The sequence below is a fragment of the Vanacampus margaritifer genome, chromosome 19 (genome assembly GCF_051991255.1).
Source record: "Vanacampus margaritifer isolate UIUO_Vmar chromosome 19, RoL_Vmar_1.0, whole genome shotgun sequence".
NCBI lineage: Eukaryota > Metazoa > Chordata > Actinopteri > Syngnathiformes > Syngnathidae > Vanacampus > Vanacampus margaritifer.
In genome coordinates this window covers 18,008,713-18,030,651 of record NC_135450.1, presented here as the reverse complement: position 1 = coordinate 18,030,651, position 21,939 = coordinate 18,008,713, and the positions used below count along the sequence as shown (strand labels likewise).

Genomic DNA, 21,939 nt, shown 5'->3' with positions numbered 1-21,939 from the left:
TTGCCCCTCAAACCCTAAATGTAGCCCAAACTATGATGACAAAACAGAACCCTTGATAATGTCCATTTTGGGTCGGAGCAGGTCAAGAGAAGAGAGCGCCCCGTTGTCCGGCCTTTGCCCATCTCGCTGCTATCAGTAGCCCTGGCGAGGGTTCGCTGCACCCTTGACACGGAATACGGAGTGCGCGTTACCAGACGTTACGTCGCCGCCATGATCAATATTTGTCAGGCTGCGTCTGTACTCGGGGCTCGCCGGCGAAGGTCGCGTGGCCAGCGTTAAAAGGGGCCGGCGAGCCGGACGCCAGCACATCCCAAGATGGCGTCCCGGTGGCTGATTGCTGCGTTGCTGCTGTGTGGCCCGGCTGGGCTCGGGGCTCAGAATGGCCCAAGTGAGTGGGAACACCTTTCACATAGAAAACCCTTTGACTTTTTGGTTCATATCGTTTGTATCCAGTTTAAGATCTTACAGCTGTCTTAGTAGATGTCTTTTTTCGCATTCTCGTGCTACTTTTTGCTTACTAATTGATCTGATTCCATATCATTTCTCAGTGGGTGACGGAATAAAATCATGCAAATGATATTGTCCTACTGATGCTGGTATCTATTTTTAACGTATTTAGTGTCAGCCCAGTTTTTTGACGTCTATAGCCGTCAATGGCACTGAATGCGTTAAGAGGGACGAGTTCCCACACCTTTGCACCTTGAGCAAGTATGAACGTGAAGCATTTGGTGACGGCTTTTCGGCGCAGGTGGTCAGCAGGTTGCATTCTCGGTGGCGCTGAAGACCGACGGCCAGCCGGCGGACGACCACGGCCCCTTCAACACCGATACCGTCCTGGTGTTCAAGAGGGTGGTCACCAACGTGGGGGGCGGCTACGATGTCAACACGGGTACGTCACATCCCACCCAAACAGGACTTGTTCTGCCGTTACCGGTGCTGAAACGGGAATCGTTTAGTTTTCAATTCTGCTGGCATAACTAGTCCTGGCAATTCCGATTTTTTTTTTGGAACTTAGCTAAATGCCCTTTTCCCTATTTGGGTTGGCATTCTAGTGACAACAGGCTGCTCTTGCCATGGAAGGGTTCTGTCCTAGTTCTTCTCGATGCTCAAAAATATGCCCAATCAAGCTTTGTGCAAGAAAGATAGCCTTCAAGTCAATCTGTGTGTGTGAAGTCCCAGTCCGAGGTCTTCGGACTGTCGTCATGTCGTGTAACTCGTACCTCTGCAAAACACAACCAGCGCGTTGGTCCTAGAGGTCACGAACAATACTTTGCGCTTCGTCCCCGCAGGCGTCTTCACCGCCCCCGTCAAGGGTCTGTACTTCGTCACCTTCACTGCCGCCGCCGGGTCGGAGGGGGGCCTGAACGCGGCGGTGATTAAAGATGGCGTCAACATGTTTGCCATCTACGACTCCCAGAACAAGTTCAGCAGCGCCACCAACGGCATGGCTCTGCAATTGGACGTGGGGGACAAGCTGTGGGTCACCTTGTGGGCCAACCAGAGGATTTTTGACCAGAGCCGCCTCAGCACCTTCAGCGGCTTCCTCATCAGCCCCCTCCCTTAAGCTCACCCTGACCCCGACAGAAGCTCGTCTTCAACCAAGACAAGCACAACAAAAGAAAATAAAAGCTTGCACAAATGATGTTGTTTTCCTTCTCGTCACTCACCTTATGCCCGAGCATCCCTTCATGATCCTCCTAACGTTACCCTGACCGACCCTCAGTGTCGGTGCTAGTTTGGATGATGTCCTACGCAAGACCCTTTAATATTGAATGAACTATTAAGCAAACAGCAAACAATTCTAAGACCGGTCCAGACTCCAACAGGGGGCGCAATTCATCTTACGAACACCAATGATTGACGTTGAAATGTCAAGTGGATCCGCATTTTGTTCCTGTTCCAAAGAGTGTCCCTTCCTGCGTGCCGTACCGTGACTTTGCAGATCCATCGCAGCATACTCAATCTTCTCCAATTCTTTTCAAATGTATAAAAATACGCATTTGTGCATTCTAATGAATGCCGCCGCCTTCCGTAACCTCCCTAGAACTCCCCAACCTCATGTAACCTCTCTTACGCTAACCGAACTTGCCATAAGATCTCCTGACCTTCCCGAACCTCCGCTGAGGTCTCCGAAGGCTCCAGCAAGCTCAGCGAGCCCCGCAGGGAAAGCCTGCGTTAGCCACATTAGCATGTTGACATGCAAGCCAGCTGCGAGCCGCTCCACACTAACCGCTCTATAAGCCTTTATTGCAGACACCGGCAGGCTAGCAAAGTTACAAGAAAATAAAAGATACCGAAGTGTACAATTGAAAATGGATGCAGACTCAGAGTTGAGGAATCCATCAAGTAAAAACCCTGAGACAGTCTGACTTTAGCCGCAGGTGCTTCTACTCAATTAGAAGAAGTAGAAGCACCTGCGGCCAAAGCCAAACTCTTTCAGTTGAGTTTTTGTACTTTCTGGACGTGGACTCCCCAGCAGCCCTGTCGAGGCTCGTTCACCTTGGAGGTAAATCTAGAATGGCTTTTCGTTGGGTTGACCCGAAAAAAAATCATTTTTACCTGAGAATATATTTTACAGCACTGCCGAAAGATGTGACCTCAATATTTAGTTTCCTCACACACTTCGGACTATGTTTTGGTGAGGCTCGGAAATGTGTGCAAATGTTTGTGAACAAAGTCCACGTTCTCAACTTGAGCAAACTTTGCGGAGCCAGCCCGGGTGAAGTTCAGATCAAAATTGTTTATCTGAAGGCGAAAATCGGACTCTGTGGTCATTTTTGCGATGGCGTTCTCACACTTGACCGCTGCGGCGGCGACGCTGCTGATCGTGTGTGCTGTCGGCGGCCTTCAAGCTCAGCACAGCTACACTGATGAAACAGAGAAAAACGTCCTCCTGTACCAGCTGGCGGCGCGCGTGGACAAGCTGGAGAAGGACGCGGCTGAAGCAGGTCAGTTGACGCAAGCCCAAAATTGATCAGTTGACTCGATGAGTCGTTCCGGGGAGCGTCGAGCTCATCCTTGTGTGTGCGCAGCCAAAGCACCTGTGTCTTTTGCGGCGGCGCTGGTCGCCACGTCGGATTGGACCCACCAGGGTCCCTTTGAAACGGACACCAACCTGGTGTTCAGCAAAGTCATCACCAACGTAGGAAACGGCTACGACTCGGAAACAGGTAGGACGTCGTCGTCACGTCGCAACATTCTCGCTCGGTGCTTCTCAACTTGTGAGTTCCAAAAATGGAGTCTGCGCTCAGCATGCGTTCCAAGAGTGTGACTTTTGATGACATGGTCAACATTCCATTCTTATCAATTGCCAGTCCTGGCGCTAACGCTGCCGCGCACCCCGCAGGCATCTTCACAGCCCCCGTCAGGGGTCTCTACTTCGTCCTCTTCAGCGGCAACGTGGGCAACTCCGGCAACTTGAACGCAGCCGTGATGAAGAACGGCATCAACATGTTCGCCATCTACGACACGCAGGGCACGTTCAGCAGCGCCACCAACGGGATGCCGCTGGTACTGGAGCAGGGAGACAAGCTGTGGGTCACCTTGTGGGCCAACAGGAGCATCTTTGACCAGAGCCGACTCAGCACCTTCAGCGGCTTCCTCATCAAAAGCATGTGAATGCCGTGTGGTCTCGCAGGAAGACACAAATAAAAAGCGCTAACCACGTGTTTGTGTGAACGTGTGTTGTGTCAAGTTGGCGGATGGCGGTAAAGTCATGAGGAACCTACTTTGCAACCAACTCCTATTATGAAGAGAACAGACAGGAAGCTGCATAAACACGTGCATTTATTTGGGCTTATGTGACTTTGATTTTTAAAAGGGTTTTTTTGTGACGTCAAATTATGTTGTTGTGATTCAAAATTTCTGTAAGCGACATGATATAATGTAGGCCACCTGAAACAATCATATCGCAACTGGTGTTGGTGTTCTTCGTTAAGTCATGTGACTGCCCTACTTGGTGTCGGTCGTCCCGGAATAAGCCTGTCAAAAAAAAAAAATGCAGAAGATCACATTAGCTGCACATAAATGTGTGGTTGCTTTTTGAAGTTTAGCGCCGTTGCCGTCAAGATGTTTATTCATGTGCTAGCTTTAGCGTTGTGCTCCGATTGCCTTACTTGCGATTCAGTCGTCCAGGCTCTTCTTGGCGCCCCCGTCCCTGGTCTTAGCCCTGAGCTTGTTGACTTGGGTCTCGGCCACGTCGGCTCTCTCTTGCGCTTCCTCCAACTCGTGCTGCAGCTTGCGCGCTTTGGCCAAGTTGCCGTTGGCCGCCTCCTCCGCCTCCTCCGCGGCGCGCTTGTAGGATTTGACTTTCACCTGCAGCTTGTCCACCAAATCCTGGAGTCGAGCTACGTTCTTGCGGTCTTCCTCTGTCTGGTAGGTGAGTTCTTTGATGCGGCGTTCGTACTTGCGGACGCCTTTGACGGACTCGGTTCCTCTACGCTGCTCCGCCTCCAGCTCGTTTTCCAAGTCTTTGATGCGGACCTCCAGTTTCTGGAGTTGTTTCTTGCCACCTTTCATGGCGATCTGCTCGGCCTCGTCCAGGCGGTGCTGGAGGTCTTTGATGGTCTGTTCCATGTTCTTCTTCATGCGCTCCAGATGCGCGCTGGTGTCCTGCTCCTTCTTCAGCTCTTCAGCCATCATGGCCGCGTCCGTGATGGCCTTCTTTGCCTTTTCCTCTGCATTGCGATTCTCTTGGACCACCTCCTCCATTTCATGTTGCAGGTGCAGGAGGTCCCCCTCGTGCTTCTTCTTCTGGTTGATCAGGCTGGTGTTCTGAGAGTGCAGGAGCTGCATGCGCTCTGTGGAGTCGGTCAGTTCCTGCTCAGCCAGCTTGCGGCTGCGGTCCGTCTGCTCCAATGCGGCCCTCACCTCCTCCAGCTCAGCCTGGATCAAATTGTTCCGACGTTCTAGGACGGCAACGTTCTCCCGCAGGTCATCGTTCCCATGCTGCGCGTCGTCCAGTTGCAACTGAGTGTCCTTCAGGAAGGCCTGGAGGATTTTGAGTTGTTTCTGGGCATCGGCCGCTTGCCTGTTTGCTTGGCTCAGCTGGATCTCCATCTCATTCAGGTCGGCCTCCATCTTCTTTCTCACTCTCAGCGCTTCATTGCGGCTCCTGGTCTCCGACTCCAGAGAGGACTGGAGGGAGTCCACCACGCGTTGGTAGTTCCTCTTGGCCTGCTCCATTTCCTCGTCTTTCTCCGCCACTTTCCGCTCCATTTCAGCCTTTACTTGGTCGAACTCCAGTTGGGCTCGCAATATTTTGCTCTCTTCGTGTTCCAAAGAGCCTTCGGCTTCCTCCAGTGCTGACTGTAACTCCGCCCTTTCTTGCTCCAGCTGCTTCCTCATCTTCTCAAGTTCACAAGCACTTCTGCCGCCCTCCCCCAGCTGGTCGTTCAGGTCCGAGATCTCCTCCTGCAGGTTCTTGTTCTCTCTCTTCATGGTTTCCAGCTGGTCCAGGCACTCCTCATAAGCATTTTTCAGTTTAAAGAGTTCGGTGCTCAGAGTTCGCGCTTCCTTCTGGGAGGCTTCCAGCTCACATTGGGACTCCTCAAATTTTTGCTTCCACTCTGCCAGGACTTTATCAAAAGCTCGTTGTTTTTTATCCAGTCCCGCAGAAGCTGCGTTGGACCTCTCAAGGTCCAGCATCAGGTCCTCAATCTCATTTTGGAGCCGGTGCTTGGTCTTCTCCAGAGACGAACATTTGGCATTGGCCGCTTCAATGGCCTCCTCGGCCTCCTGCAGTCTCTGGACCAGCTTCTTTTTTGCTTCCTCCAGCTCTTCGGTTCTCTGGATGGCGTCGGTTTCGTACTTGTTGCGCCACACGGAGACATCATTGTTGGATTTGGACAGAGCCCTCTGCAGCTCCGCCTTGGCTTCCTGTTCCTCTTCAAACTGTTCTCGGAGCAGATCGCAGTCATGACGGGCTGACTGCACAGCGTGCGCTAGTGCATTCTTTGCCTTGACTTCCTCTTCCAGTTGTCTGCGGAGGTCTTCTACTTGCTGGTTGTATGAGTTCTTCCCTCTGGTGAGCTGTGAGATCAAGCAGTCCTTCTCCTCCATCTGTCGTCCAAACTCGCCATTCTCAGCAAGCAGTTTGGCCCTCTGGGTGGTCAAGTCATTGGCGGACCGTTGAGCTTCCTCATATTTACTCTTGTACTCAGTCATGGTGTCCTCCATTGTTCGGCACATCTTTTCCACGTTGGATTTGTTTCTAACGATGCTTTCCATGCTGGAGGCGAAGTCGTCCAGCTCTAGCTTCAGCTCACTTTTTTCCTTCTCCAGTTTCTGCTTGACTCGCTGGAGGTTATCGATTTGTTCGCCCAGTTCGGCCACGCTGTCGGCGTGCTTCTTCCTCAGCGCGGCAGCGGTAGCCTCGTGTTGCAGGGTGGACTCCTCCAGGTCCCGGCGCAGCTTTTGGAATTCGGCGTCCCTCCTCTTGTTTAGCTCCACCTGCGCTGACGAGGCTCCGCCCGCCTCCTCCAGACGTTCGCTGATGTCCTCCAGCTCACGGGAAAGGTCGGAGCGCTGCTTCTCCACTTTGGCTCGCGCCGCACGTTCGGCGTCCAGCTCCTCCTCCAGCTCCTCGATCCTGGCCTGGTTTTCCTTCAGCTTCTTCTGGAGTTGTCCTGAGGCGACTTGCTCGTCCTCTAGTTTGGAAGTGATCTGCGAGGCTTCAAAGTCTTTTTTCTTGAGCTTCTCCTCCAGTTGCTGCTTGTCATTTTCTAAATCCATCAAGCTCTCTTGAGTTAGCTTCACGTCTCCTTCCAGCTTCCTCTTGGAGCGCTCCAGCTCCATCCGAATCTTCTTTTCCTGTTCCAAGGAACCCTCCAGGTCATCCACCTGCTGCTCCAGCTTGACTTTGGATTTGTTCAGGCTGTTGGCTTTGTCCTCCTCACTCTGAAGGTCATCCAATGCCTGCTGGTGAGCCTCCTGCAGCGCTTTCTTCTCTTTGGTCAGCTTCAGGATATTCTCATCCTGCGACGCCATCTCCTCACTCAAATTCCTGACCTTGTTTTCTGTGGCGTGTTTCTCTTTCTCAACTTTAGCCAAAGTCAGCTCCAGGTTATCAATGTCTTTCTTTAGCTCTGAGCACTCGTCTTCCAACTTGCGTTTCTTGGCTGTGAGGTCTGCATTCAGTTCTTCTTCATCCTCCAATCTCTCATTTATCTCCTTGAGCTTCGCCTCCAGTTGAATCTTGCTCTTGATGAGCTGCTCGCATCGTTCTTCAGCATCTGTGAGCGTGTCTTGCTCTGACTGAATTTGCAGAGTCAAATCGTTCTTCTCTTGAAGGAGAGTCACTATTTTCTCCTCCAGTTCCTTCCTGCGTATTTCCGATTTCTCAAGCGCTTCCTTCAACTTATTGAACTCGTCCTTCATGTTGGCCATCTCCTTCTCGGACTCTGCACTCTTCAGCAGGGGTTTGATCTTAAAGAAGAGCTTCATCCAAGGCCAGTTCTTTACGCTTAGGAAAGAGCGAAGGTTCCACTGTATGACCATGAGGGCATCTCTGCGCTCGACGAGCTTAGCGAACTGGTCTCTCATGAGTAGAGCACGAGCGTTGGCCTGGATTCTGGTGATGATTCTCGAGAGCTGTTCGTCTCGCATCTCCTCCAGCGTGCCGAGTAGTCCAGCTTTAAAAAAGACTTTGGTGTGGCCGAACTTGTACTGCGTGTGGTCGATGTCCAATGAAGAAAGCAGCTTCTCAGCACTCTTTTTGCAGTCCATAAACTGACCCTCAGGGATGGCGGAGGCGTTGAGGATTCGGTACCTCTGTTTGAAGTCCCCGTACAGGACACGGTTTGGAAATCCCTTCCTGCAAATTCGAATGCCTTCCAGGACGCCGTTACAACGCAGCTGGTGCATGACCAGACAGTTGTCCATGACTCCCGGAGTCTTCCGCTCATTTGGAATCAGGCAGCGTACAAAGTGGGGATGCGTCGTCTTCAGGTTGGTCATCAGCTTGTTGAGGTTCTCTCTGTGAAGAGCCGATACCGTCTGGAAGGACGAGCCCTTCTTCTTGGCTCCTTTGCCACCTTTGTCGCCACCATCGGCGCCTGAATAACTGGAAAATAACAGACTGAGAAGCTTCAGCGAGGACTTTTGATAGAGACCGACCACGGTTTCATTGAGAGGATCTTTGTTTTTTACCAGCCAGTTTGTTATGTTGTAGTCCACGGTGCCGGCATAATGGACGAGGGCGAAATGAGCCTCTGCTTTCCCTTTGGCAGCCCGGGGCTTCTCAAACATCTTGTTTTTGCCCAGATGATTGTCATAGAGCTTGGACTTGAAGGTCTGGTCACTGGCTTTGGGGAACATGCACTCTTCCTCCAGAATAGACATGATCCCCAGCGGCTTCTCGATGAGATCGATGCAAGCCTGCAGGTCCATACCAAAGTCGATGAACTCCCAGTCGATTCCCTCCTTCTTGTACTCTTCTTGCTCCAGAACAAACATGTGGTGGTTGAAAAACTGTTGCAGTTTCTCGTTGGTGAAGTTGATGCACAGTTGCTCGAAAGTGTTGTAGTCAAAGATCTCAAAGCCGGCAATGTCCAGCACTCCTATGAAGTACTGCCGGTGCTGCTTGGTATCAAGGGACTGGTTGATCCTAACCACCATCCAGTTGAACATCTTCTCATACACGGACTTGGCCAGGGCGCCGATGGCGTAGTAGACCTGGTCCACGCTCTGGCCTTTGGTCACGTACTCATTCCCTACCTTGACTCTGGGGTGGCACAACCCTTTGATGAGGTCGGCAGAGTTGAGGCCCATCAGGTAAGCAGACTTGTCCACCGCCTCGGTCCCGTCGGACTCGGCTTGCTCCTCCCGCTGCTTCTGCTTGAACTTCAGGTTCCCGTAGTGCATGATTGCACCCGTCAGCTTGTAGACGCCCATCTTCTCCTCGCTGGTGAATCCCAGCACGTCAAAAGCGCTGTCTGTAGCCATCAGCTCCTCAGAATCATCGATGGAGGCCACGGTGACTTCTCCCTGGGAGATGTAGGAGTAGTCGTACGGGTTGTTGGTGATCAGCAGCAGGTCAAGTAGATCTGGCTTCTGCTTGGACAAAATCTGGTAGAAGATGTGGTAGTTCCTTTCAGCTTTGAGCTGAAAGGTGACGCGGGATTTCTCCAGCAGGTACGTCTCAATGTCTGCGGACGACAGTTTGCCGCTGTTCCCGAAGTGGATTCTGATGAACTTTCCAAAGCGGGACGAGTTGTCGTTCCTCAAAGTTTTGGCGTTGCCGAAGGCTTCCAGAGCCGGATTAGCCTGGATAATCTGATCCTCCAGCGTCCCCTTACTGGGGTCCTTCTTGCCTGCGCCGCCAACAGCAGCGATGCTGGCAAAGTACTGGATAACCCTCTTAGTGTTGACGGTCTTGCCGGCTCCGGATTCTCCGGTGATGAGGACCGACTGGTTTTCCCGATCCGTCAGCATGTACTGGTAAGCGTTGTCGGAGATGGAGAAGATGTGAGGAGGAGCTTCGGTCCTCTTCTTTCCTCTGTAGGCCGCCACCACGTCGGCGTCATAGACAGGAAGCCATTTGTACGGGTTGACGGTGACACAGAAGAGGCCCGAGTAGGTGTAGAGCATCCAGGCGGCATAGCGCTCCTTCAGATTGAACAGCACCGCCGGCTCGTGGAGGAAAGTGAACATCGCCATGTCTTCAATCTTGTCAAATTTGGGAGGATTCTGCGGGTGGACATCGGCCTCCTTCACGCTCACCGTGGTGCCGTCCTCCTTCTTCACCGTGACCGTGCCGCCCTCTTTGCTCTGGATTTGTCCCTTCATGTACTCGACCTTGTCGTCCACCACGAAACATTCCGTCTTGATGTCAAACGGTCTGGTCTGAGCTTCCAGACGCTCCTTCTCCGACTTCCTGAGGTACGGAGCCGCCTTCCCGAACTCACCCATCGCTGCGTCGGACATTTTGACTACCGAGAAAGTGAAGATGAACTGTGACGGCTGGACACGAGGACACGCTTTTAAGGGCACCCACGACACCAAACAAGGAGACGAGGCAGGAAAACGGCGAAAAGGTGGATGCTAAATCTGTCTGAGAAGATGCGGCAGGGTCACAGCGGTGACTTTGGACTGTCAGGAGGCCATATTAGGAAGAGCACCAATGCTTCTTATCAAGGTCACCTTTCAGTCCTCACACTGCTTCTTTTAGAACACATCGGACCCAATGCAGCCCCCCCTCCCACACACACACACACTTGTTGTGATGGTAACAAACAAAACAATAAAAAAATAAGTGTTTTTTGTCGCAAATTTGAATGCTAGTTTGTGTGCATGTGCGCGTCTCTGTGTGAAACTTATCAGTGCTACTCAGTGTCTGTTTTTAATCTCAGCTGACTGCCTGTTTGTGCGCATGTACTTTTTTGCAATGAGAATCAAGAGGATTAACTTGTTTTATTTAAAAAAAATCTTTCATATGACAAATTAACATTTTGTATCTTAAAATCACAAACATAAATGAAAACACTTGTTGAGAAAAGTTGTTGACGGAAACAGTTGAAGAACAATTTGAATATTTATCTGAAATCAAGATTGATGGTCAATCATTTTCTTATAATGCACTTTTTAAATAATCTATTATTTAAACTGTGTGTAAATTTAGTAGCCTGTCTTTTTTCTGGACTTTTTTTTTTTTTTATAATTTGAAATTTTCTTTTCATCATGCCGAGCACAATGCGTAAACTCGTGTATGAAATGATGAAGCTGCCGTCTTGCCCCCTCCTTAAATTTGATATGCTTTAAATAATTAAAACACTTTGAGTGGAATCCACAAGAATTGTTAATATAAATCAATGAGAGGTAAGTTATTTTTTTAGTTGTGTTCTCATAACTGAAGTAGATTTTTTTTCCCCACTGGAGGACAAACCAAGGTGACTCGCGTGTTTCCAACAAATTCCTTAGAGGGCGGTAGAGGACACGACTTGAATGTGTTCTGCAATACATGACGACGACGAAGAAGAAGAGCGACAAGCGGAAGTAATTTACGTCCTTGTGAGATCGAGCGGGGCGAGCACACAAGATGAATCGAAGCGTTTTTGTAAGTTCTTCTCGTCTTTAGCAGCTGTTTGTGCTTTGGGAACGTTTGCGTTTCTTGCAGTGTGGCATGTAATTCGTCAACACGCGCCCACTGAGCTGCATTTGGCCTCAAAGGTTCGGCTACGAGGTCAAAGGCGGCTAATGTCGTTGTGCTAATACGCTTGAAACTCTTGATTTCAGTCATGTGAAAAGTTTAAAGCTTTTACAACGTCAAATGTCAGGAAATAATCATTTTGATCATATATTTTTTTCAATGAACGTTATTTCCATTTTGTTAGCCAACTGGACACCTAGCGTTCTTTTTCCGTGAGAGCTTCAAGTACACATTTTGCGCCGGTGTATTTTGTAGGTGCTGCAAATGCGGCTCTGTACATTTTGATCTTCTTACACCTTAAGTGGCAAGAAACAGAAGGTGCTGAAGCGAGGCTGGAAGTTGAACCGCGCACAGTGCACGGATAAATAACCACTGCCTAATTATGATCTTTCCAACTGCAAGAGTTGTAATATGACCTTTTTGTCAACTGAGGATCAAACTTTCTTAATTTGATTTTTAAAAACTCGATTTAACATTAAATGAAAGTAGTTTCAACCCTCCCATGTGCTTAGTTTGTGCATTTTGAAGCTATCCAGAAAAACCTTTTTTACCATTGAAAATGAACTTGACAACCCAACAAAGTTGCAGGTGAAATGTCAGCGGACCGACTGGACACTTGTGGCTGACAAGTGACACCACCACCACCACCACCCAATGATTGCTGTTTGTTAATACCTCCAGATGGCAGTGTTGTACTGCCAAACGTATGGCGTTCCATAAGAACCATGGCAGCAGATCCAGGACTTTGATCTTGAATCCTGCAGGGGATCCTCAGCAGCGCAAACCTTGCAACACGTAACGTGCGTTTCTTCAGTTTGCTGCCAATCCCGAGCTGATTGAGGATCATCCTGTCATTCGCAGGCTCTCCAGCAGGTGGCGCGGCGGACTTTTTGCGGCTCGGCTCGGAGGCAGGTGGAGAACCGGGTCCCCCAGAACCAGAGGCGCTTCCAGGTAACTTTCATCGACTGCTTCTAATTCTTGTAAATATGTCGATGTCCTTGATTGGAACAATATGTACACAAAGTAGCAGCTCGCTGAACCCAGACATGATTCCGTGAAATTAATATGGAACACACTTGAGGTTAGCATGTTGGCGTGACCCTCGGGGGTCGCTCCACTTAGTCACGTGGCCCTGTTGGAAAATTAATGAAAAAGGAAAATTAATGACCCAGACGTGAATTTTGCGCTTGCTGAATTTTCCACTTAAGAGGCAACGTGTGCGTGCTTCAAGCCGTTTGTCTTCCCAAGTTGAAGTTTGCTGGAAAACAAAAGTCAATTCAGCATTTTAGATTTGAACGCCAAACTGTAGCATATGTTATGCTAACACATAATGGGAAATGTCATGACAAGGCGAAGGGGAACTTTGCATTCGTATTCCCAAAAATGATGTCAACTCAATTGCAAGTGTTTGTGTGTGTGTGGTCAAATGCTTGATCCCCACTTGAACCCGATGACCTTCCACCCGCCTGCGGTTTTCGTCGCTCGCAAAACAAACGTCGAACGAGCGTCGAGGACGCGTCGCTTGCCAAACCGCAGCCGTCAATCTACGGCGCCGTGACAAATCGTACGCGGCTAAGTCTGTGTGATGGATGGGAAAAAAAAAAATGCAAACATCTGATGAGTCTCTTTTTTCTTCTTTGGTTTTCATGGCCGCTGTCGCGCGACATTCTTAAACGTTGCCGCTTCACCTTCAACGTTGCCTCTGCCATCTGTCGTTGATTATTTACGTCGTTTTCAAAGAATACGTCCGATGCGGCCGCACATGCGGTGTTTGTGAGGAATATTGTGTGCGTGGAATATGGATAGGCGCCAATATTCGGCATTTTGACAAAACATTTGAGGAATCATATGGCTGATAATAGATCCATTTAAAAAAAAAAAAAAGTGTTAACTTCAGGGAGCTAATTAAAAAAAATCAGTGTATTTAAATTTTCAGACATGCTGCTGACCCTGGGATCTCTCTGCACCTTGTTTTTGTTAGAAATTAAAACAAAGATCAGTAATAATTTAATACTTATGTTATATTCTATTTATATTGATATGAAATTTGGGAACACTTTATTTACTGTAGAAAACAAGTTTTGATTTAACTTTTGAAAACATGCTCCGCTGTTCCCGAAGTGGATTCTGATAAACTTGCGAGTAACAAAATGGCCGCCCCCTGAGATGGATTTCACTGTTTAATTCATATTTGACTTTGATGTGTTTGGTATCTTCTTTTCTTTTTTTTTTTTCACTTTTCATCGCAACTTGATGTGTGTGTGTGTCAGGAGGATAACGGCATCCCGGTGTATCTGAAAGGCGGCACGGTGGACGGGCTGCTCTACCGCTTCACAATGGCGCTCACCGTCTTCGGTGAGTCCGCGGCGGCAAAAACTCTTCTTTACTCCAGTAAAGATCTTTCTGACAACTTACGTTGGGGGAGAAAAAAGACATCTGCTCTTCATAGTACTTTGTCAAAATAAGCTGCTTGTTTTTTTTTCAAACTGCAGATGATGACGTGTTGTTAAAAAAAAAAAGCGATCATTGGAAAAGCCTTGATTGATTGAGTGAGATGTTGCGTAAAGTGGAAAAAGCGAGACAGCAGCACCGACCGGCACGGACGAACGTCAACCCCCAAAATTTGCACTGGCTTTTTAAAGATTTATATTTTGACGTGCTCGGCTTTTGGCTTTCAAAAATTCTCAAAGCTGAAAAAAAAAGCTTGCAAGTAAGGTGCGTTTTTCATTTTTCCGTCGTTAGAAACATCTCATTCTGCATTTTTATTTCCGTTACTCTTTTCACAATGTTCAAAACGACTTGATGAAATTTCTCCAGAATGACAAAATGCGAAGTGTGCCTGGATTGACCGCTTCAACTTGACAATGCAGCAACAATTTGGAAAGGTTTTTTTCTTCTCCCTTTTTCCGTCTTGGGGAACGTTGTTTTTTTTTTTTTACAATATGACCTCGAGAATGGCAATTCAAAAATTGCCTTCAAATTCTACTTATCAGTACAACTTGATTATTTCTCAACGTATCATTTGGACTTTTTTGTTTTGAACACTTAAGTTGAACAACTTCTCTAAACGACGAATCGATTCTCCAACTATTTTTGGATCACTTTCTGAATCAACGGAATCAATTGTCTTCTCACTGTGCATGTTTTGGTTGTTGCCGTGCACAGGTGGCGCATACGCCGTGTACGAGTTGGTGAAGGCGGCCTACCCCCAGAAGAAGAAGAACTGACTCCGCCTCCACGTCGTGTTGAATGGGATGATGATGATGATGATGATGGTTGCGTTTCTCTCATGTTCATGGGATCAATATTTATTTGTCAGCAAGATCAATTAAACTTCTCATGACCAGCCCAAAGCCTGCTTATTGGCTGCCCAGACAACAACACCAAAAAATGAATAGCACTTCAACTTATTCAAACAAAAATTGAACAACTTTGAAGAAAAGAAGAATCACGCACAAACAAAAGTGTCAAATATTGTATATTTAAACAACAATTAAGTATTCAACATATCTAATGACAGTCGCCTAGCATAATGCGAACATATCATGCAAATCACCATAGATGGGCTAACAGCTATTAGCCTTTATTTATTTAGGCCGACCGTATTTGGTAGAATAGACTTGTAATAACTAACACATTATAAAGCATATACAGAATTTTGCTCATTTTAAAAGGTTAATGTTGGACAATTTAATCAGTCAGGCCTGAATTTGCATAAATGTTGCGGTCATTCTAAGCTTTCAGACTGCGGCTCGGTCACATGGTGAAGCAACGCATACAATAATCATATTTTCAATCAGAGGAAACGAAAAGAAGACGGCTTTATTTTTACACCCAAACTGGATATCAAAAGTCTACACACCCCAGTTTATGTGATCAAATGTTTTCCCCACCATCCTGTTCAACTCCAGTCGTGATGCTAATTCCTAAAAAGAAAGTTTGAAATTGTTCATTTGGGCGAATCCACTTGTTGAAAACAAGATCCTGGAAGCGTTTTTCATTTCTATTCCAGGCTCCATCTCCACGTCATGACTTTGAGCTTGATCCTTTCTTAGCTTAGTACGTGCTACTCTCAAGTACACCGTCGTCAAGTGGGCCTTTTTCCTGATCTCGGACGTCCAATGGAGAGAGAAGATGAAGTTGAAGAAGTCGGAAGCTCCTCGTGGCCGCTGTCGCGTCACTTGCTGCGCTTTTGGCGGCGGCCACAAGAGGGCGTCCGCGCGTAGGCTGCAGCAGCTTTTTTTCTTTCTCTCCTTCCTCGAACCTGCGTCCGCCACGTGAAGACTTGCTGTCCAAAAGGTGATCACTTGAAAGTATTGATGAATGTTTATTTTTTTATTTTTAAAGACGAGTGTTCTGGGAGTAGAATGGACCGTTGGTTGAATGTGCTGAATCGGCACGAAAGAATTAGCGCATGTGAAAAGTGTCAAAGTTTCCTACAGTGACTTTGGTCTGGTTTGTGGTCCGCCGGGTGGGCAAACCCCCTCGGCCCCCCCAGCCCCCCTCCTCCTTCTTAAGTGGGGAGCGGAGGGGAGGCTCAGCCCACTTGGAGGAAAATTCGACGACGCCCGCCGAGCTGCTACCAGAAGCTCGGAACACCTCCGAGAAGCGCACTCGCTCCTCTTCTTCCCCCTCCTCCTCCTCCGCGTCCTTCTTCATCCTCCTCCTCTTCCTCTTCTTCTCGCTGGCGGAGCACTTCCAGACGAAACTTCAGGTTGGTCCGACTCATCTGATTCTGATCGATTATTCATTGATGACGTTTCTGCATATGAATGCATGTGATGACGTCTGCTGATTCCACGTCTACTGCCTTTCTTTTTCTTCTCCTTCTCCTTCTTCTTCTTCTTCTCCTTTTCTTCTGCTTTCTTCGTCCCTCGGGCAGAGCAAAGTTGTGTCCGCTCAAGTCGAAAAGTTGCCGTCATCATTTCTTTTCCCCATTTGACTTGAATTTGTTCGACGTGCGCGCGCAGGTACAACACAATCTCTCTTCTACTACAATGTGTCTTCCTTCCTTCCTTGTTTCTTCAAGCTCCTCTTTCTCCTTTTAGTCCTCCTCCCGTTTTCTCCTTGCTCCTCAATTCCTCCTGCGGTTTGTCCTTCATCCACCCTCTGCTGTTTCCTCCTCCCCCCTGGTTCCCTTCTCTTGTTGCCTAGATCTCCTTCTCCTCCTTCTCCTCCTTCTCCTCCTTCCAGCAATGAGCACTTCTACTTCTTACTGGTCATTGAAGTCCCTTCTTTCCATCTCCTCCGCTTTCTCCTTCTCTCCTTGATTTCTTTTCCCATTTCCCTTCCATCTTCCTCCTCCTCCTCACATTTTCATCTTGCTCCTCCTGTTTCCTCTTCATTTTTCCTCCCTCTTACTTTTCCCTCAGCAGCTCCTTCTTCTTTCAAGTGACTTCTTACTCCTCCCGTTTCCTAACCCATTCCTACTCCTCCGGCCCTCTTCTTTCTCCTTCCTCCTCTTGTTGCCTCCTTCCTTCTCTTCTCTCGTTCCTCACCAGCTCCCTCAAGTTTCCTATACCTCCTTCTGCCCCCCCCCCCCCCCCACCTTTCCCCATGCATGTAGCCTCCTCCTTCTGAGCTCATGCGGCGGCGTCTCCTGGCTTCTCACATGTCGTCCTCCTCCTCACATGTGGCGGTGGTGGTGTCGGCGGCGCCGTCGGCAGCCGTGGTCCACGCTGTGGTGAGCCACAGGAAGCCAAAATGAAGAGTGGGCTGACTCTGGTGGCTGCGGCGCTGCTAGCGCTGGTGCTCTCCTCTTCGGCCCAGGACCAAGGTAAGACCTCCCCTGCTACTCCACTTCCTCCTCCCCATTTGACCTTTCACCTTTGCCTTTCCTGGCCTCCCGCGGTTATATTGTGCATCAAAGAAAGTGATCGTTCAAGTGTGGGAATGTTTGCGTGTGATTGAAAGGTTTGTTGATCTAAAAACAAAACAAAAAAACAATGCTCTTCATATTCCAAATGTCATTGTTGATCTTTCTGCTAAGAATGTTCAAGTGATTGTGCATTTCAGATGTTGTCAGGTCCTGTTATTTGCATTTGATGCTTCTTATTGACGTGAATAACAGTTTTGAAGCCTTTTATAGGTCCCGGCCAATCAGGAGAGCAAATGTTTGTCAGAATGTGATTTTGAAGGAACGCTTGAACATTGTTTTGTTATTGTACAAGTCAAATGAAGGCGTGTGTGCTGTTGCAATCTGCACATATGAGATCAAGGTGCAAACCCTTACTGTGCTCATACTTTGCCTGCTCTACAATATTTCCGTGTGGTGAAAAAAAACAGTTCATGATATTATACAAAAACAATTTAAAAATGCACACTTTTGGTGCATATTTCTATAAAACAAAGAATACATTCTATGCCTGTTAATAGTGCACATAATTAATTAATTAATAATAGAATAAAATGAAAAAAGAACGAAGTAAGCTGTCTTCCAGCTGGCACTCTTCCAACGTGCAGTTAGCCGTATAGCCACTGAGAGGCGCACTTGCTCAACGTCTCCGTGCAGCCTGTGCGAAAAAATCGACGAAAAGAAGAAAAAAAAAAGAAGGCAACGCGGCGGCCACCAGGCGAACCGCCAAGTTTCCTGCCGGGTGATTTCTCCTCATGGAACACGAAGACTAAATATGACTTCAACTCATCTTTTTCCACAAGTTGAACACCAAGGGGGGAAAAAAATCAGTCTGCTTATTTTCTCCTGAATGACACAAAGTGAGTGCGCTCAAAGAAAAAAAAAGAAATGGAAAAAGAGTCTGTTCTGTGTGACCTCCCGTCATCTTGGATAGATAATTAATACACTACTGTATACTGTTTATTCGATTCTTAAACCTTTTAAACCAAATGCCATCTCTGAATGACTTGCTTTTCCGAGTGTGACCATAATAAACCAACATGAAAATTCAGTAGCTCAAAATAACGAAAATGACGTTGACTCGTGCATCAAACTGGAGAAGTGCAGGTGCAAAGCGGAGTGAATGTAACACTCTGTCGAGTTAATCTAACTCCAGGTGTGATCAACTCTTTGAAATAACACATACACTGTACATGCTAAAATGAAAATGACACTTTGGGAGTTACAATATTTTTGTTGTTGTGACTGGAAGTAATGCAGCTATGGGAGAAACCAAAATAAATGAACACGAATCTTCTGGGTTGTAAACGTAGGTGACGTCCACGTGCAGGTTGAATGTATTCTGTTGGTTGTCGCGGAGCCATTTAGTGACAATAAATGCCTGAAAGCAAACATCCATTGACATCGTGTGGACAAGCGCCGAGCGTCTTCAGGACCTTTTTGCTTCATTTTTGTGTTCTTTCTGGGAGGCGGACGCAACATCTCGATGGTCAGGTTGGTGCTTACTCCGCATTGTCACGTACTGTCGTGTCACCTTCCGGTCAAGTCCGCGCTTCAGTCTGGACTTCACGGCAATATTTTGCTGGGATATTCTTCACGTGCTGCGGTTGGCGCTGGACAACAAAAAGAAAGAAAATGTCTGGCATTTCTTCTTGATCTTTTTCAAATGTGACTGCCTGCTGTTTCAAGTACCATTTTTGATCACATTTGTTGTTGTAAAAGACTATTTAGATTTTTACTCACAAAAGCTAAGATGTGACTACCTTATTGTTGACCTATTTGTGTATTTGTCTACTAGCATGTTGCTAATGCTAAATACAAACTTGTCTGTCTGTAACGTTTGAGTTCAGCAAAGGTCCATTAACCGCTAGTTAGCTTTTATTCAAGAGTCTTAATTATGCTTGTTTTCGTAGAGATTTAAAAAGTGTGTGTTTTATTTTATTTAAAAATAGCTAGGTAGCTAGCTAGCCTTGTGCCCGCGTTCCACGCCAACCTGAAGAATATCCCCTTAAAATATTCCACAAAGAACACGGGGTCTTTGTGTACATGACCCTTTTTGTCCCTAAGTTGTAGCTTGTGTACAACTTGTCATGTACACTTGTCATGTTGTCATCATGTACATTTGTGTTTGTTTGCTCACAACAAAGACTTTTTTTCCCTCACCAAGAAACGAAAAGTTTTCCTCCTTCCCGTTGCGGGCGGACGTTTCGTGTTGGTCAATTCAACGCAAAGTGTTGGATTGACGTGTCCGCGCTGAAAACATGAAAACATCTTTGCAACCATTTTCATGTGTGACAGCAAAGAAAAGCCTCAACGCAACCTGATTTTGTTCTCATTTGTAACAAACTGTCTTTTTTTCTTTAAAAATTGTGATGATCACATTGATTTGATCCATAAAAGAGGACAGTCGAGTTCGGAGGTGTCCAAACGATATCTTTTTAATGTCGTGACTTTAGGATCATTCATCTGATATGGTCACTGAATGCAGAGCAAACTCTGCTCGCTCTGAAATGGAATTCTATTTATTCACTTAGGCATTATGAAGAGAAATATTACTATTTTCATTGTTAGCTTGTTTGCTCATTAGTTGGTCATTTAGTTTAAATAGCATTGCGGGCCGTGTCAAATGTTATTTTTAGTACATGATTGAGTGTGTCCAAAATTACGAATTTTTGATTTACAAGCGTTACTTTTTTTTTTTTTTTGTGATGTGTTGCAAGCCTAAATTTGTGCCATGAGGCAAAATGAGCATACAGTGGAAAAAAAATGGAGCAACAAACGTAGTGTGATGCCCCGGCATGTGGGCAAGGAGAGCTGCAGTTGCTTTTTATTGACCGGGACAAACACACATCCAAAGAAAAAGCTGCTGTAGCCCGTAGACCACACGCAGAACTCACTAGGCCACACCTCTTAAATGCTCACATCCAACTCATGAATACAGTAATGACACTTTATAAAACCATAAGTAATCTCACAGTGGCGGGCCGCCAAGGGCCCACGGGCCATACTTTGGACACGCTAGCTTTGAACCTCCAAATTGTTGACGTTGATGTGGGCTTTTCTTTGCTCTTGCCGCCTGTCACCTTCCGGAATGTCGTGTGCTCTCAACTAACAACACAAAGTACACAACGTGTGCGTGCGCGCGTGTGCCGTCCTCAACACATTTCTCGCTTTTGTGTGCGCAGTGGAGCCGCCGTCCGATTTGACCTTTCACATCTTGGACGGGGGCACGGTGCAGATGTCATGGCAAAGGCCGCGCTCGCACCTCGACGGCTACAGGATACATGTGACTTCCGACACAGGTGGGCCGCCACCCGTCCCGTCCCGTCCTGTCCTATCCTGTCCTGTCCCCGCCCCGCCCGCCTGTGCCGCGCGCCACGCTAACGAGCGCAGACGCACCCTGCAATTAGGTCGCCACGCACACAAGCAAAGCATTATTCCTCACACCCTGAGGGGAAAGCAATTCCACTGCCCTTCCCTTTTCTTTTCTTTTTTTCTTCACCAGAACGCCTTTTGGCCTCGAGCGACACATTAAAGTCAGGTTAAATCATCGTCATTTGATATCATTAAAACATATCAGAGGTAAACTTAGTGTAGTTTGTCATCAAGATCAAAGCAAAAGCTAAATCATCTTCAATTTTAACTTGTCAATAAAAACTAATTTAAACTTAAAACAAAATCCCAATTCTATTGTTAAAAAATACATTAAAGGCAAAATAATCCTAATTTCATTTTCAATAACAATTTAAATCTAATCTCAATCTTGTTGTCATTGAACACATTAAAGAAAGATGAAATAATGTTAATTTTACTGTCAATAAAGAAACAAGTCTTAATTTTATTGTCACTGAAACAATTAAAGATTAAATTGTCTTAGTGTTATTGTTTATAAAGACAATAGTCGGGACTAAAAAAATCAGAATTTTATTGTTATTAAGAACAGAATCAAAATTATAATTTTTTTATTGCCATTAAAACATTGGAGAATAATAATGTTAGGTTTATTCTCGTGTGAAAAAAATGTCATTAACAACATTAGAGTCAAAATCGTCTTGATTTTTATTGCCATTAAAAATAAAATAGCCTTAATTTTATGATATAAAAAAAGAAAAATGAATTGTCATTAAAATATTATATGGTGAATAATCCTAATTATATTTCACGTGTGTAAAAGAAATTGCAAATTTCAGACGATTTGAAGTGTAGCCCAACGAATACATTTGATTCAAAACTATTATAACTATTAGAATATCAGGAAAAACATGAAACGTAAATACAGCGAATAATAAAAACATAATTTGTAGAACGACATCAGTTTGCAGTAACATTAATTGGCTTTTGTTTGACATTGAAATCTGTTTGTCTTTCCAAGTGGCGCCCCCTGCAGGCCACGTAGCCGTCTGCCGAAATCGCCGTCTGCCCCCAAATTTTTGCTTCATTTTCGTTTGCCATGATGTCATCTCTTCGAAGCTTATCGTCCTAATTTTTGCGTGTTGCTGCTTTTCAGGAGAACTAGTTCGAGAATTTGCGTTGGCGTCTTCGGCCACGTCCACGAGCATCTCGGAGCTCAGCCAAGACGTGGACTACACCGTTAGCGTTTTTGCCTACGCCGGATCCCAAGAGAGTCTTCCTACCACGGGACAGATCACGAGTGAGTTCACAACACTTTGGACACATCTGAAATATGGACTTGTGTTGTTTTCATGACACGGTGACATTTCTGTGCACTAGTAGCACGACTACATGTTACTAGGAAAGCAAAACTCTGCACTAGTTGACATCTGCATGCTACTAGTGAGGCGTGAATTTTTTCTTTGGAATTTTATAATGTCAAAAGTGCTACACCATGTCAACTAGTGCACAACTGCGTCTTACTAGTAGCATTTTTCCACTAGTGTCTGGGAAAAACTTGTTTCATCTCTCAACTCTTGGTATCCAA

At 46.7% G+C, this 21,939-nt stretch overlaps 4 protein-coding genes and 1 pseudogene across 9 annotated transcripts in view; 4 read left to right on the top strand and 1 right to left on the bottom strand.

The window, feature by feature from the left end:
* The first annotated feature begins 222 nt into the window (after nucleotides 1-222).
* Nucleotides 223-1,642, top strand: LOC144039888 (complement C1q tumor necrosis factor-related protein 3-like). The gene is made up of 3 exons (XM_077553623.1): nucleotides 223-388; nucleotides 749-889; nucleotides 1,290-1,642. The coding sequence occupies exons 1-3, from the start codon at nucleotides 316-318 to the stop codon at nucleotides 1,562-1,564; spliced, it is 489 nt and encodes a 162-aa protein (XP_077409749.1). The 5' UTR covers nucleotides 223-315; the 3' UTR covers nucleotides 1,565-1,642.
* A 1,087-nt stretch (nucleotides 1,643-2,729) lies between these two features.
* Nucleotides 2,730-3,666, top strand: LOC144039886 (complement C1q tumor necrosis factor-related protein 3-like). The gene is made up of 3 exons (XM_077553622.1): nucleotides 2,730-2,948; nucleotides 3,033-3,170; nucleotides 3,347-3,666. Exons 1-3 carry the CDS (start codon nucleotides 2,783-2,785, stop codon nucleotides 3,616-3,618), a joined length of 576 nt encoding a protein of 191 aa, XP_077409748.1. The 5' UTR covers nucleotides 2,730-2,782; the 3' UTR covers nucleotides 3,619-3,666.
* Nucleotides 3,667-3,788: 122 nt separating this feature from the next.
* Nucleotides 3,789-9,924, bottom strand: LOC144039861 (myosin-6 pseudogene; annotated as a pseudogene). Its single transcript, XR_013289546.1, has 2 exons — nucleotides 4,116-9,924; nucleotides 3,789-3,981 (listed from the first exon to the last, which is right to left on the bottom strand). The product of XR_013289546.1 is annotated as a myosin-6 pseudogene (transcript).
* Nucleotides 9,925-10,895: 971 nt separating this feature from the next.
* Nucleotides 10,896-14,492, top strand: cox7a2b (cytochrome c oxidase subunit 7A2b). The gene is made up of 4 exons (XM_077553624.1): nucleotides 10,896-11,053; nucleotides 12,008-12,097; nucleotides 13,417-13,501; nucleotides 14,312-14,492. Exons 1-4 carry the CDS (start codon nucleotides 11,036-11,038, stop codon nucleotides 14,371-14,373), a joined length of 255 nt encoding a protein of 84 aa, XP_077409750.1. The 5' UTR covers nucleotides 10,896-11,035; the 3' UTR covers nucleotides 14,374-14,492.
* A 1,267-nt stretch (nucleotides 14,493-15,759) lies between these two features.
* Nucleotides 15,760-21,939, top strand: part of col12a1b (collagen, type XII, alpha 1b) — a 70,001-nt gene continuing 63,821 nt past the window's right edge. Inside the window, exons 1-4 of one of the 5 annotated variants that reach the window (XM_077553574.1) lie at nucleotides 15,760-15,860; nucleotides 16,813-16,922; nucleotides 20,186-20,302; nucleotides 21,508-21,651. In XM_077553574.1, coding sequence (XP_077409700.1) covers nucleotides 16,850-16,922; nucleotides 20,186-20,302; nucleotides 21,508-21,651 — 334 coding nt within the window. In that variant the 5' untranslated portion in view covers nucleotides 15,760-15,860; nucleotides 16,813-16,849. Of the gene's footprint in view, nucleotides 15,861-16,812; nucleotides 16,923-17,724; nucleotides 17,861-18,296; nucleotides 18,495-18,529; nucleotides 18,669-20,185; nucleotides 20,303-21,507; nucleotides 21,652-21,939 lie in introns of those variants that run through there. The other 4 variants (XM_077553570.1, XM_077553571.1, XM_077553572.1 and 1 more) reach the window with 4 other exon arrangements.

What these genes read in the sequence shown, in the direction of transcription:
- LOC144039888 (XM_077553623.1), top strand. Translation starts at nt 316, where the DNA reads ATGGCGTCCCGGTGGCTGATTGCTGCGTTGCTGCTGTGTGGCCCGGCT. An exon ending in CGGGGCTCAGAATGGCCCAA is followed by an intron (nt 389 to 748) that starts GTGAGTGGGAAC and finishes TTTTCGGCGCAG; the next exon opens with GTGGTCAGCAGGTTGCATTC. An exon ending in CGGCTACGATGTCAACACGG is followed by an intron (nt 890 to 1,289) that starts GTACGTCACATC and finishes TCGTCCCCGCAG; the next exon opens with GCGTCTTCACCGCCCCCGTC.
- LOC144039886 (XM_077553622.1), top strand. Translation starts at nt 2,783, where the DNA reads ATGGCGTTCTCACACTTGACCGCTGCGGCGGCGACGCTGCTGATCGTG. An exon ending in GAAGGACGCGGCTGAAGCAG is followed by an intron (nt 2,949 to 3,032) that starts GTCAGTTGACGC and finishes GTGTGTGCGCAG; the next exon opens with CCAAAGCACCTGTGTCTTTT. An exon ending in CGGCTACGACTCGGAAACAG is followed by an intron (nt 3,171 to 3,346) that starts GTAGGACGTCGT and finishes CGCACCCCGCAG; the next exon opens with GCATCTTCACAGCCCCCGTC.
- cox7a2b (XM_077553624.1), top strand. An exon ending in AGAACCAGAGGCGCTTCCAG is followed by an intron (nt 12,098 to 13,416) that starts GTAACTTTCATC and finishes TGTGTGTGTCAG; the next exon opens with GAGGATAACGGCATCCCGGT. An exon ending in AATGGCGCTCACCGTCTTCG is followed by an intron (nt 13,502 to 14,311) that starts GTGAGTCCGCGG and finishes TGCCGTGCACAG; the next exon opens with GTGGCGCATACGCCGTGTAC.